The sequence below is a fragment of the Wyeomyia smithii genome, chromosome 2 (assembly GCF_029784165.1).
Source record: "Wyeomyia smithii strain HCP4-BCI-WySm-NY-G18 chromosome 2, ASM2978416v1, whole genome shotgun sequence".
Taxonomy (NCBI): domain Eukaryota; kingdom Metazoa; phylum Arthropoda; class Insecta; order Diptera; family Culicidae; genus Wyeomyia; species Wyeomyia smithii.
In genome coordinates this window covers 164,025,657-164,039,545 of record NC_073695.1, presented here as the reverse complement: position 1 = coordinate 164,039,545, position 13,889 = coordinate 164,025,657, and the positions used below count along the sequence as shown (strand labels likewise).

Here is a 13,889-nt window from a genome sequence, read left to right as displayed (position 1 = left end):
AAATCAATGCAGCATTTTTCGAGTATAAACGAGACAAATGCAGGGCTGCGCAGGTTCACTGCCTTCAAAAACAACTCAAACAGAGGTTTTTTTTACAGAGGTTGGTACTTTCGAGTAGTTCATTTTGTACCAACTTTTTTGGAAGATTTCTTCCTGAGTGTAACGTATGTCTTATGTATGTGGTATTACCACATACTTAGACATACGTAACACTGGCGATTTTTTTGATACTCTTTGCCCCACATCACCCGGTACCAACACCAGTATGAACTGCTCGACGAAAATGAACGAAATGAATTTTCTTCATCGCGGCTCTACTCGAGCCTAGAGTGCCCGTAAATATATAGAGTGGCGACACTGTCAAAATTGGAAAAAAAATTATCTGTCAGTGTCATGCCAATTGAGCAAACAACCTATTAAACACGTGTGGGGAAAAGAGAAAGGATGTTCAGTATTACCAGTGTTACCAGCGTTACTTTGGATGACACGGCACCACTCTAGTTATATATAGGCACTCTACTCGAGCCCATAACAAAATCCCTTAAGAAACTGTCAAAAAGTTGTTCACAAAATCAATGCTGCATTTTTCGAGTAGGAACGAGACAAATGCAGGGCTGCGCAGGTACACAACCTCCATAAACTACTCAAATAGAGGTTTTTTTACAGAGGTTGGTACTTTCGAGTAGTTCATTTTGTACCAACTCTTTTGGAAGATTTCTTCCTGAGTGTTACGTATGTCTTATGTATGTGGTTATACCACATACTTAGACATACGTAACACTGGCGATTTTTTTTGGTACTCTTTGCCCCACATCACCCGGTACCAACACCAGTATGAACTGCTCGACGAAAATGAACGGAATGAATTTTCTTCATCGCGGCTCTACTCGAGCCCTCAACAAAATCCCTTACGAAACTGTCAAAAAGTTTTTTACAAAATCAATGCAGCATTTTTCGAGTGGGAACGAGACAAATGCAGGGCTTCGCAGGTACAAAGCCTTCATGAACTACACAAACAGTGATTTTATTCACAGGGTGGTATCATTCGAGTAGTTCATTTTGTACCAACTTTTTTGGAAGATTTCTTCCTGAGTGTTACGTATGTCTTATGTATGGTTCACCCATATACCAACTGTCATTGTAGCGATTTAGAGCGATTTTTTATTCTTCATTTAAAAATCGAAGGACAATAATAAAAATTCCAAAAAGTCACGCTTTGCTCAAAAAATTACACTCTTTTAGCTGATATATAAAAATCAGAAATCTGTTAGCTATTAGCATGTTGCTATTCACTAACTTAGCATGCTACTATTCACCAACAACCCAATTGAATTCCACTTTGCTTTGGGGAACATTCATAAATGACGTAGCATTCGAGGGGGGAGGAGGGAATTTTCAGTTTTGGCGAAAGGTGACGAGGGGGAGGGTGGGGGTCAAGCCAAGCTACGTAGCAAATATTAAACTAAGAAAAATTGGATTTTTTCTGATTGTTCTTATAAAACACAATTGCTTCACGTAGTCCTTCCGGGAAGCCTTTCACATAGAAAGGCGGGATTTTCTCCTTCTTCACTACTTCGGGATCCGTGGCGTTTTCCAGGACAATGAATCTGTTGTTGGCCAAAAGCTTTTAAGCCGCAGGATCAGGCGTATTGTCAGGACGAGGCCTTTTCCCCGTACTGGAACAGGTTTTTGATGCACCCATATTAGGGTTCACCGTAGCGTCGGCTTCTAACGCGAACAACCAACGTACAAAACGAACGGAGCGAAAATAAACTACTGTACTGCTCAACAAGCTAGCAGAGAATGAGATCATAATCATGGAGTGAAATGTTCGGATGGTACCTTTTATATCAATGTTTCGTCAGTTATTTGGAAAAAGGGAGGAGTTAAGAAGAATAGGGAATGGTAAGGAATGTAAAAAAGCATCGAAAACAGAAAGTGACCTCGAGTAAAACAACAACAACAACAACAACAAATCGTTTACAAAGTCAGATCGGTTGCATTCGTTAGTGTCGGCTGTGCTTGAGAAGAGAGGTAGTGATTGGCTGCTCGGTATGATTTAGACAACCAATTTTTCAATAGTGTATCTCAAACAATAGGTTGTTTTTGTTACATAAATTCAGCCGTAAAAGAATTAATGGTCGATTGATGCCAAAACCTCTATAACCTGATAATAAATGACTGAAATATAAGCGCTTTAAACCTGACCACTTTTCCTGGTTTTCCCTGGTTGAATTACTAGATTTTCAAATTCAGGTACCTAACTTCCAGATAGACATAGTCTCACGTCAAAAAATGCCAACGAAGTGTGAATTTTCTTTGTACAATAACCGGATCATGGTGAGGAGCCCACTCAGGAGACCTTATAAGGCTTTACCAAACAACAAATATTATCTGTAATTGAGTACGGGTGTTTCTGCTTCCGCTCCGCAGCAAACACACATTTGATCAAACTGGAACGAATACAATATCGTTATTTGCGTATCGCCTTAGGTAGCATGCAGTCGTTCCATACGGTGAGTTAGGAGGTCTTAGCTGGGGTTCTACCATTAAAAAATCGCCTCTGGAGCCTGTCTTGTATTCTTATCAAATGTGAGGTCTTGAACCGTCCACTGTCCAGTTCAATCACATGTCACAAAACATTAACCCGCAGACAGACGTCCAAGCTGAGTTCCGAACTTGTTTAAAGTTGTTTGTAGTAGCAATTCGTAACCAGATAGCCCTACCAGTGACGCCAGCCTCGTAAAAAGCAAAGTAAAGCCTTGGTGCTACATTCCGATTCGGAACTCGACCTACTGTTTATTATACATAGGTGATAATATAATGCAATTCTCTTCGAAAATTTACACAAAATTTTCGATCAATATTTTTCTTGCTTGGACGTCTGTCTGGGATTAACCCTTCTTCGAATATTCCAAATCGTGTCAACTTATCAAATACTTCTGATTTACTGTGTTTTTCAATGATAGAAGAAACTCGTGGAATCCCGGATCATTTACGCGTGCGGCAGATCCCTAAATTATTTTCCAATAAATATCGAAACATCAGCTGCGACAATATATTTAACCGTGATCCCATAAGCTCGATAATCCTGCTTCTGTTTACGTCGCAGAATTAACTGCAATTCAGAATAAAAATACGCATGGACCATTACTTCATCTTTACGGACAGTCTCAGTTCCATTGAGGCTCTCCGATCGATGAAAGATGTTAAGCACTGTTCGTGTTTCCTGGGAAAATACGGAAACATTTGAGTGCTTTATCCGAGAAATCTTCTCAGATTACCTTGGTGTAGATCCCTTCTTACTGTTCGATACCAGGCAATGAGAAAGCGAACTTTTTGGCTAAGATGGGCGCAACAGACGGTGAAATTATGAAAGATCGGTTGCTTTTTAATGAATTTTATGCATTTGTAAGTCAGAATACGATCATCAGTTGGCAGAATTCTCGGACCAGATGGGCACTGGGAAGGTGATTACATTCCACTATATCCAAGGTATCGACAAACCCGTGGTTCAAGGGGTCGAGATTTCATTTACGTGATGTCTCGGCTTATGTCCAACCACTATAGATTTGACGCGCATCTCCTTCGTATTGGGCTCGAAGAAAGTGATATCTGTGCCTGTGGTGAAGGTTATACGACATAGAGCATGTTGTTTGGTCATGCCCTGTACACCGTGACGCCAGGTTTAAATTAATAGCTTCCCTTTAGGTTGAAGGTAGGCAGCTGACTATTCCTGTTTATGATGTCTTGGCGAGCCTTGACCTACCCTACATGCCCCTTATAATCGTTTTCCTAAAATCCATCCATGCTCCACTCTAGTCCCAATCTCTTCCGCCTACATCCAACAAAACGGCAAGACTTAGACCCCGGAATTGGAACCCGCACGAATCCGACAGGGCCCGAAGAATACAAGCCTTCCATGATTTCCTGGTCCAGTGGAACGTCAAAATACCCAGTGAACAACGAACCAGTGATTTAGTTTAGTTTTTAAGATACCTAAAAAATCAAGACACTAAATTTAATTGACACCGTTAAACATTGTTTTGTATTATGCCGTGTCAAATAAATGTTGTGAACAAAAAAACTTTTGATAGTTTTTCGAAGGCTCGAGAAAGGCCAAGATGGCCAAAATGAAGAAAATAAGTTCCGTTTATTATTTGCCAAGTGGTTTGAGACCTACTAGCATCATCCGTGTGTACCAAAAAATATTAGCCAATATTACGTATGTCAGCAATATGTGGTGGCTGCAACAGAGGATAACAATAGTTTATTTTCTTAGTTACCTATTACTTATACAGTGGGGTCGCTTTTTACGCGGTTGGTTATGCCCCTTTAAAAAGATTAGATTAGATATATTCATACTAAACTCATTTGATACCGCGTACAAACCATCTTCCGAAACGAGTAAAAATAATCCGCGTTATTGTAGAAATATCCCGTTCAACGCATGAAAACCACCCGCGTAAAAAGCGACCCCAGTGTACATCACCCTTACCTCGTTACGATCTGTGCATTTTTTTTACTAAATAAATTATTGTTTTGATGTGTCATGTACATAACTCAGATTTTTATAAATGTTGAAATTTGGTAACTAATTTGATGCTACTGGGTTACCAAATGTTTCGAGTTTGCTGTTTGTTTCTGAAAATAAAGGGTTTTCGAAACAGTTTTTTCGAATTTATGTTAGCGTCTGCGCAATAATTTTCCATGGTATATAAAAAGCAAAACTTCCTACGCGAAATGTCACAGTCAATTCATAGTGCTAAGGAACAATAGTTCAAGAAGGCTCATATTCGCTAAATTATTTAACATTGAAAAAATTGAACTTTTGCTTTTAACAATAGCTCCAATGAATTTTCGCGTGGGAATTTAGGTTAATATACTTTTTATGACGCTTCTTCAGTCCAGAATTTAAATTTCAACCAAAGCCACACAAGTTATTTTAAATCTAAAAGGCTCCACCGTTTGTGGTGTTGAAAAAAAAATTCTATAATGGCAAAATTATATTGGATTGCTGTTTGCAATGTTATATTTGCATTACTACCAATTGCTGTTCTCGCTATCGACCTAAGTCGTCTATATGGACATTTGCCCCAGGTATCTAAAAGGAGTGGTAAGTTGCGTATTAGTAGTATTAACAGTTGTTAATTGAAATAAGTTTTCTTTATATGATAAGTTGCAGTCATATAAAGGTGAAAAGATTATCATTGGTGATTTTCGATGCAATGCAAATAATAAATGAGTATAGATTTATCTGAGAACATTTATTATGTGTATAAGTGAACTGATTGAGTCAGACATAATGTAACAGGTAGTAGCCATTAAAATCATTCAGCAATTGAACATGTGTGTGTACTATACACCATTTAAAATGCATACGTCACAGTATATAACACAAATGTCATGGTGTGTCATCATCAAGTGAAGATACTGAAAATCGTTTTGATTTTTTTCAATGATTTGAATGGTGCTCACGTTCCAGAAAATGTAATTTCCATATATCAGAATATGATTGCTTTTTGTGATCGACAGTTTTCGGCGAAAATGCATATATCAGAATAAATGAAGTATGTACTAATCTTCAAATTAACAGGGAAAGCACTCTCTACTGTGTATCATATTGAGTTATACAGCTTCTTTATGACAGGTGGTTGCTGATCAACATAGTTCGCATCACAATCAGCACAATTGTTTGGACAGCACTTGTTGAATCATCTTTCATGCCTCTTTCAAAAGATTTGTTTTGAAAGCAGTTATCCATCAATAACGTTTAGTAAGGCGGTTGTCTCAGAGCCGTAGCTACTCCGTTTTGCGTGGGAGGGCAGAGAATTTTTATTCAAGAAAACGTTATTTTTTGTAGAGTAAGCAGTTTAAAGCCGTTATGTGCTCGACAGAAAAAAGTATCTTTAGTGGTGTCCCGGAAGAATTTTCTTTTTCCCGAAAATCCGGTTTTCCGGGTTCATATTCCAAATGGAAAAAAAAACTAACTATATGCGTATAGTTAAACGAAAGCAGGGATATAAACTTTAGAATTTTTTCTTGCAGTGGCCAGCTAGCCTGTTGCTAAAAACCATGGAGGAAAAAAATCTGCATATTTTGATGAGTTTGCTGAATTAAAAGAACAGGTTTACATAGTGTAATTGAGTTTCAGGGGACCAACTTTTACGCAGGCTCAGCAATTTTTACTATAACTGAGTAAAAGCTTCGTACGCCAATGAGATGTATGAAAAAAAATAACATTCGAATATCGTTTAACGGTAAGGTTAAAAAGTTTTGTCATCTCGAAGAAAGCCCCATGCTAAATTTCAGCTAAATCGGACTTTGGGAACACGTGTGATCAATGTTTCAACTTTTTGACTAATGAAAAAATGCACTTGGATTTTTTCTATACCAAATGCCTTGAAAATTCATGAAACGTCGAATCTACGGTAATTAATCGGATTTTTTTTTTGGATAAAATCAACTTTCTGGCGCTTAAAAATTTTCGAGCTGGGGCCAATGGAACAAATCGTTTAGCGGTAGCGCTGATGATTTTTTTTAAAAGACGAAATTTTTGAGCCCTATCACTAAACAAAATTCGAAAAATCTGTTTTCATTGGCACCCTAATACATAGGTTACGGCTGGGTATTTGTATTCGAGCTCGACGTGAAGACCGCTATTGATTGGCGAAACTGTGTATCTTCCACTTAATTCCTTCAAATGTTCAAATGTCTTGAGGGTGCGACCATGTGCGATCGAAAAACTAAGGACAGAGGAGAGTTTTTAAAAGTTCTACTTTGAAGCAACATTGAAGAAATTACAGCGTTAGAAATCCAGCTTCGAGAGTCACCTCATTTAAAACCAATGTCAACGAACGATACTGAGATATTCTATTCACGAAAAATTACTGATAAAATGGAGCGATTCAACCGTCAGCCTAAATTTTAAATTTTACGTAGGCATTGTTTGATCAGTGTTTACCATCAGACCGGGTAGAGTGTGGAATGCCCAGTGCGTAGTCCGGTCAGACTACAGTTTTTATAGTCCGATTTAATTTCGGACCGAAACGGAACAGAGTTGTTCGGGCCAGGTAACGGACTGGGTTATGCTTCCGAGATGTGAATAATTCCGGCCAAAATATATTGAACTGAACATGAACATGGATCACAAGAAGCAATTAAGATTTGAAAAAACTAGCATTGTGTGTTTTTTCCCACGATATGCTCAATCTAAGAAATCAAGAAGGGAGAAATAGAAACTTCTGGAAAAATTGGTCCAATTTCACAGCCAAACTTGTTTTTCATTGTTCTAATGTGATCAGACATATAAAACTGCGATTGGTTCTTTCTTAAAAATGACACTTTAAAAAGCTGACATTTTCACTCCCAGACGCTGAACCGGACATCCGAAAGGGAAGTATGCGGATCGTCAGTTTCAACTTTGACGTGAATCAGGCTGGCTCACCAAAATATTGAATAATTTATCCTCTTTGGCATATGAGTTCGACCAAAAAATTGACTGATATCGTTAACATTGAAAAAATACTGGAGACTATTCAACAATGCTTATTGCTTATGTTATGTAACATACATAAGAAAATTGCGTGGCGGGGCAATGCAAACGCGTGGGGGGCTAAGAAGACCCCCCTAGCCCCCCCCCCGGTAACTACGGGCCTGGGTTGTCTGTTCAATTAGTTCTAAATGATTTTATTTCATTCGTTTCAAAACGAAAATGTTATTACTAACTCGGCAGATAGTACTTTCGAGAAAGCTTACAGAGCAAAAGACCGTAGATCTAACATGACCGCGTATTTTAATTAATGTTTGCCAGATTCGTTTTTCCAGACTAAAAGAGCTTCTGGGGCTATATTAAGCTTTTAAACCCGCGAAAATGCAGGAATCTTCGCGAAAGAAAAAACATGCCAATTCCAAAATCCGCGTAAATGAATGCATTACAATCTATTTTATTTTACTAGTGGTTTGTGATTTAAAGAAATTTTCATTTTTATAATGTAAAATGTTCGCCTCCGTCAATGATTTTGAGTTGATGAACCGTCAAGGATATTTTTTACATGCCAATAATGATTCAGAATGCTGTTCTTTCTATTCGTATGAATTTTCCTGGTGGTTTGCAAAAATTACTTAGTACAGATTATTAATATGTATATTATGGCAGTTTCTACTATACATTAAAATTTCGAAAAAAGCATTTGAAAAGGCCATGTGGATCAATTTTGTGCATTTTTTTTTAATTTTTCAAAGAAGCATCAAAACATTATGTAAAAAAATATCATAAGCAGACCTGTGCTTTGGGATTGTATTGAGCTAAACTACAGTTCTTCTCACAAATGCATTGCTCATGTCTGATTTTGTCTTCTTTTAATTACGTTCTATTACCGTTTGTCATTTTGGCTCCTCGAAACTATGGACTCGATAAATACCATTTTTAAAATCAAGAAATTTCATTTTTGAAGTTGATTTTAGAAGGACTCATGTTCCAAAATACTGAATTAGAATGTAAACAAAATTAGTTTTGGAACTTCTCTGCAGATTTCTACACTCAGGTCGCTTTTACGCGGTTTTTTTACGCGAATTCCGGAATCTACGCGGTTTTAACGCGGATTCCGGAATTTACGCGTTTTTTCACGCGGATTCCGGAATTTACGCGTTTTTTTACGCGGATTCCGGAATTTACGCGGTTTTTTATGCGGATTTTGGTTTCTCTTCACTCGGATTGCAGAATTTACGCGGTTTTTTTACGCGGGTTCCGAAATTTAGTGTATTTCATTTCGAAAAATTTATCGTGAGATACGTTTATCGATACAAGTGCTTGGAAAAGCTTTAATTGTTTTATTTTTGTGTTCTAACAAGGATGCCGTTGATCCAAAATGAAATGCATTTTTTTTAGTGCTCTTGTAATGTCATAAGAATTTTGATTCTAAAAATTGGTTGACACTTTCATTATTTTTTGACTTCTTTCTTGATTTCAAATTCTTCCTCACCCCATATTCCAACATCATTTTTCCATGTGATCAAATATTTTTGATTGTTGGCCCTAGATAAAAATGTTATATTTTTAGCTTATTAGCACTCTTCTAGTCTTAAGCCGTGTTTGATAAGCAATCTAAAACGTTTTTGTTTACATGTGCCAACAGAATTTTCGAATTTCGTTTAGGAGCTCGGCTCAAAAGTTACACCTTCTCGAAAAAAACCTCAAGGCAGAATTTGAGCTCAATCGGACTTTGGGGAGTAGAGCCTTAAAGTGGTCAAAGATTCACGTTGTTATCGATGAAAAAATGCACAGGAAATCTTTTTTTGTATGCCTAACAACTTGGAAAGACGTGAAACGTCGAGATCTGGTGTCATATAACATTTTTTGAAGAAAATCGACTTTCCCTTACATTTCATAGACTCCTCTCAAAAATTAAATAGTTTCATTTAAAATAAAAATCTTCTTTTAGAGATTTTTAATAAATTTCATTAACCAATGAGTGGTATATTTACAGAGGCATGCCACCCATACGAACCATTCAAATGTCCTGGTGATGGAAACTGTATATCTATTCAATATCTTTGTGATGGCGCTCCTGATTGTTCAGATGGATATGATGAAGATATGAGGCTATGCACGGCAGGTAAATTTCAATTTGTCTATCAAGTAATGCTAAATTTCAGCGCGGTTGATCAATTTTCTAGCAAAGCGACCGCCAGTAGAAGAGACAGCCTCGTTTTTACAAAGTTTGTTGGCGTCACATGGTCCAAACTACCTAGAAAAACTTTTTGGTAGCAAGGCTCGTGATGCGTTAGCACCATTAGGAGGTACAGAAAAAGTGGCAATAGCGCTGAGTGAATCACAAACGATAGAGGATTTTGGAGCAGCGTTACATCTTATGAGGTATGTGGCCTACATATTGATCGAAAAAAATGATAAAAACGCAACTCTTCGGTGTAAAATAAAGTGAACAATTCACCAGGACAAACAACCTCATATACATGCTCAGATCAGTAAAAAGAGGCAATCTGCGTAGCATGAAAATAATATAACGGGTGACAACTAAAATTATGGATTTTACTGCTCTCTTACTCAACAACAAACACGCTCAAAAAGAAGTGAGAGTATGTATATGTAAGCTCTTTCTCTCTGTCTCTCCTCTTTATGCCAGTGTTTTTCGTTTTGCTTATACATCTTTAGTTCTACTAAAAATGGCATCGAAACAAGAGGCATTGCGCGAGTGCATTGTAAAATTCTTACTGACTTGACAAAGAGCTCGCGGTTAAAAATCTAAATCTTCCGTTTTCGATTATGTATAATATTCTGCAAATCTTAACAATAATTCGTAATGAAAATAATAAAAGACCAGCTAAAATAAATAATGGACAAAAAAGGACATCGTTCTTCTTGTCTTAATCATCGTCCAAGCCCAGTGGTTAGGTTTTTAATCAAGAGGGGCACCAGAACTAATATTTGAAGAAAATTTCGAACTTTTCGATTTTTTGAGTAATCCATGTTATTGTAAAAAAATCGCGTTTCACAGGAATGGTTAAAAAGCTATAAGCTTTTTAGGGAACCTATTTTGAGCTTTGGGGTAGCATTCTTTTTTGCTTCTGTCGATTAGTGTTATAATCAAATGAAATAGGAACCTATGAGGCAACTGAACCTTCCATTGTTGAAATCAGTCAAGCAAAATAAGTGAATTTGGAAAGTGTTCGGAACAAAATCGGTCCAGCCATCTCTGAGAAACACGAGTGAGATTAAATAGTTTCCGGAACACGTTTCTTCTCGTAACTTTTGAACCACATGCCCAATCATTATAAAACTAATCAGCAAATGGTTCAAAAACAAGCAGGTTCTTCTACAACCCATTTTGTTCAAATCGGTTGTGTAGTTTCTGAGATAATGAGCTTTCGTGATTTTCACATTTTGATACATAACTGACTAAGTTACAGTCCGATTGTAATAAAATTCTATGAGACAATTAGACCTTTCATTTGCAACTAATTACATGAGAACCGGTCCAGTCATCTTTGAGAAAATCGAGTAAGATTGGAAGAGCGTTACATACACACATATACACAAACATACAGAAATTGCTCAGCTCGTCAAACTGAGTCGAGTGATATATGACATTCGACCCCTTAGAACACTTTTATATCTTTGGTTTTGCCAGTAATTTCTATATTTTTCTAGAAGCAAGGCAAAACATTTCTCGCTGTATATTTATTTTGAGGGACAAGACACCAATTGAACAAATCATTCGGGCCCACAAGATTTCTTTTACAGAAAATTTTAACTCTCTTAGTTTTTATTTCTTAATAATCATTTAATAATCATTATTTAGCTGACATATTGTTAATTTTATAAAACAAAAGTTAGTTTCTGGAAGCTTTTTAAAATATAAACCTTTAATTTTTTTCACGTTGCACACCGGTGCGAGTACAAGAATATTGATAGTGATGTTAATTTTGTATAAAAAAATATTCTAACACTGATACAAATAACCAGCGCAGCGTAGAAACCAAAATAAGCTTCACAAAGAGCAACTTCGTGTAGGGGAACAATTTACGTTCTCTTTGTGTAGCCTTTACAATCACTTGTGCTCTCTCTCTCTCTGCGCAAGAGACATGTCAATACAACAAAGAGAAGAACACGCCACTCGAAAACAGGGCAGAGTTAGAATATTGCTTTTTTCTCTTTTCCTCTGAGGAGAAACCATCCCTGTTGCTAGCTACGATTTTACTGAAGTACGAGCTCTAGCTTAACAAATCTAATCAGCCAAAGAAATCTTCTGATCTTCTTCAGCACTTCCAGAGCACACACTATCTTGCATAGTTTTTGCTACTTGTACACGGGAAAACGTTTTTTTGTCAAATTTTGCCATCCAGAACAACTTAAACTTCGAATAAAAAGCCGATGCCACTAAATAGTTTGGAACATTTTGCACTTTAGAACATTTTTTCCATTCCAGCTAGTAAAGCATTGAGCATAGTGGTGAACAAAATTTGAGGTTTAACGTTTTTCATGTTTAAATACATTGTTCTCCAATGCCTTGTTTGTTTGCATCAGCGATTCTGAAAAGATTAAACGTGTTTGCGGCTCATTTCATAAGCATAGGAAGAGAAATGCATTGCATTGTATTTTTTTTCGCGTTTTACTATTATTACCGTACTGGTATCCTTCTGACAAGCAATTGAGGTGACATGGATGACATTTTTGAAATTAACGTTGTGATTAATTATTTGAACGAATCAGATTCCACAGTGTAAAATGCTAACATGCTATGACTTTAACTGTGGTTGCTTCACTTCTATTTGCATTTCATGCTGAGCAGATTCTGCAATTTCAGTCATCGCAACTAAAATTTCAAAAAAGGTACTTCTGAAAATTCGAATGATTTCCCTAATAGCGTGAAAATAATGAACACTGGTATTTCTTTATGATAGCAGGAAATTATAACCAACGCATACTCACCATAAGTCACATTACTCTTTTGTTTACTTGTGCAATCATGTACTGCAAGTACTCCCCGATAACAAAATTAGAGCGCTCTTTTTATTTCGATTTTATTGCGGCAATGAATTTTGATTTCGGTTATTTTTCTCAATCTTCGATTTCTCCGTGCTGCATTTTACGCGTGTGATATAAGTTCAAATTTCTGGGTTAATCCGTTCTGCTGGTTTAGTGCTGCTTTGATCATCTGTGATCGCTCCGCCATCAACGGCATTGATAAAGTCATCTGCCGTGGTAATTGATCACTGTTTCATCGAACATGCATTCCCAATTTGCAAGAATCGACTTTGGAAATAATTTCTACTCACAGCAGTAACCTATTCTGGTTATGCAACGATTGCGCCAGCAGCTTCAACAATTGGTTGAAATTACCCGACACCACCGCCCCCGCTGGGGATTCATTGAAGCTATGTGAAGCAGTCGACAAATTGAATTCTGTTGTCACTGATCTTTCTTGTCGCATCGAAAAACACTTTCAGAAGATATCACAACGTAAACCGGGAGAACAACCAACACCTAAACGAAGCCGAAATAACAGTGCGAAATTCCGTGATACTGCTGCTGCTGTGTGTGGTACCAGATCAATTGAACGAGTCATTGAAACTGTTGCGGACGAGCGACAGCAGTTTTGGCTCCCACTAAGACGTCTCGATCCATGTCACACAGTGCCGCTATGCCCCAAGAGTGTCTTGGGATTGGTGAAACATCAAAGGCTGTTCTGCTTGTGGAAAAGGATCAGCTTAATTTTATTTCATTCCTAGTGGAAATACCGAAAGACGTTTTACGTACGTCTACGTGGCCAACTGGAGTTTTGGTGCGTGAATTTGACTTTGATCAATCACGGGACGATAAATTTCGCCAATAGTTTTTTGGCCCCTGCAAATGCTTGTCAGGAACGTGAAATGAATGGTACTTCACAGTGCCCCGCTGGACCGTTATTATAAAAAAATGTCCATCAAATCCAAGTATGAGGGTCAATTCTTGAGGCCATTTTACACCTCTGTTTAAATTTTTAAAAAAACCTACCGACTGGATTTCGAGAAATCTCAATTTTAGGGTGTTAGTGATTGAATTTTAAAATAATCCATATTAGTTTCATACAATATCACCAAAATTCATACCAAATCTTACCTAAATAATTTTATACCAAAATATACTTGTTTCAATTATGATAATTCACCACTGACTAAACTCTCCAAATTGACTTAAGTATGTTATTTGTATGGCTTAGTAGCTCAAGTTTAAGTTAAACGTTACTTTCTGTGAAGTGAATGGGGAAAAATAATTTGAATTCGTCGTGTTTCATTACAAACCCACACACAAACGCACACAAACACACTCACATACACACACAAATATTCACACATACATAAATACACACAAGTTTGGAAAATTATGT

The 13,889-nt window shown here is 37.1% G+C and overlaps 1 protein-coding gene and 1 long non-coding RNA gene across 2 annotated transcripts in view; one reads left to right on the top strand and one right to left on the bottom strand.

Moving 5' to 3' along the window:
* Positions 1-4,020: 4,020 nt before the first annotated feature.
* On the bottom strand, positions 4,021-4,614 carry LOC129725237 (uncharacterized). Its single transcript, XR_008728036.1, has 2 exons — positions 4,499-4,614; positions 4,021-4,247 (listed from the first exon to the last, which is right to left on the bottom strand). It is a non-coding gene; the product is annotated as an uncharacterized LOC129725237 (long non-coding RNA).
* A 126-nt stretch (positions 4,615-4,740) lies between these two features.
* The window catches only part of LOC129722821 (IDLSRF-like peptide), a 56,907-nt gene continuing 47,758 nt past the window's right edge, over positions 4,741-13,889 (top strand). Inside the window, exons 1-3 of the mRNA XM_055676607.1 lie at positions 4,741-5,116; positions 9,489-9,617; positions 9,679-9,877. Coding sequence (XP_055532582.1) covers positions 4,996-5,116; positions 9,489-9,617; positions 9,679-9,877 — 449 coding nt within the window. The 5' untranslated portion in view covers positions 4,741-4,995. The remainder of the gene's footprint in view (positions 5,117-9,488; positions 9,618-9,678; positions 9,878-13,889) is intronic.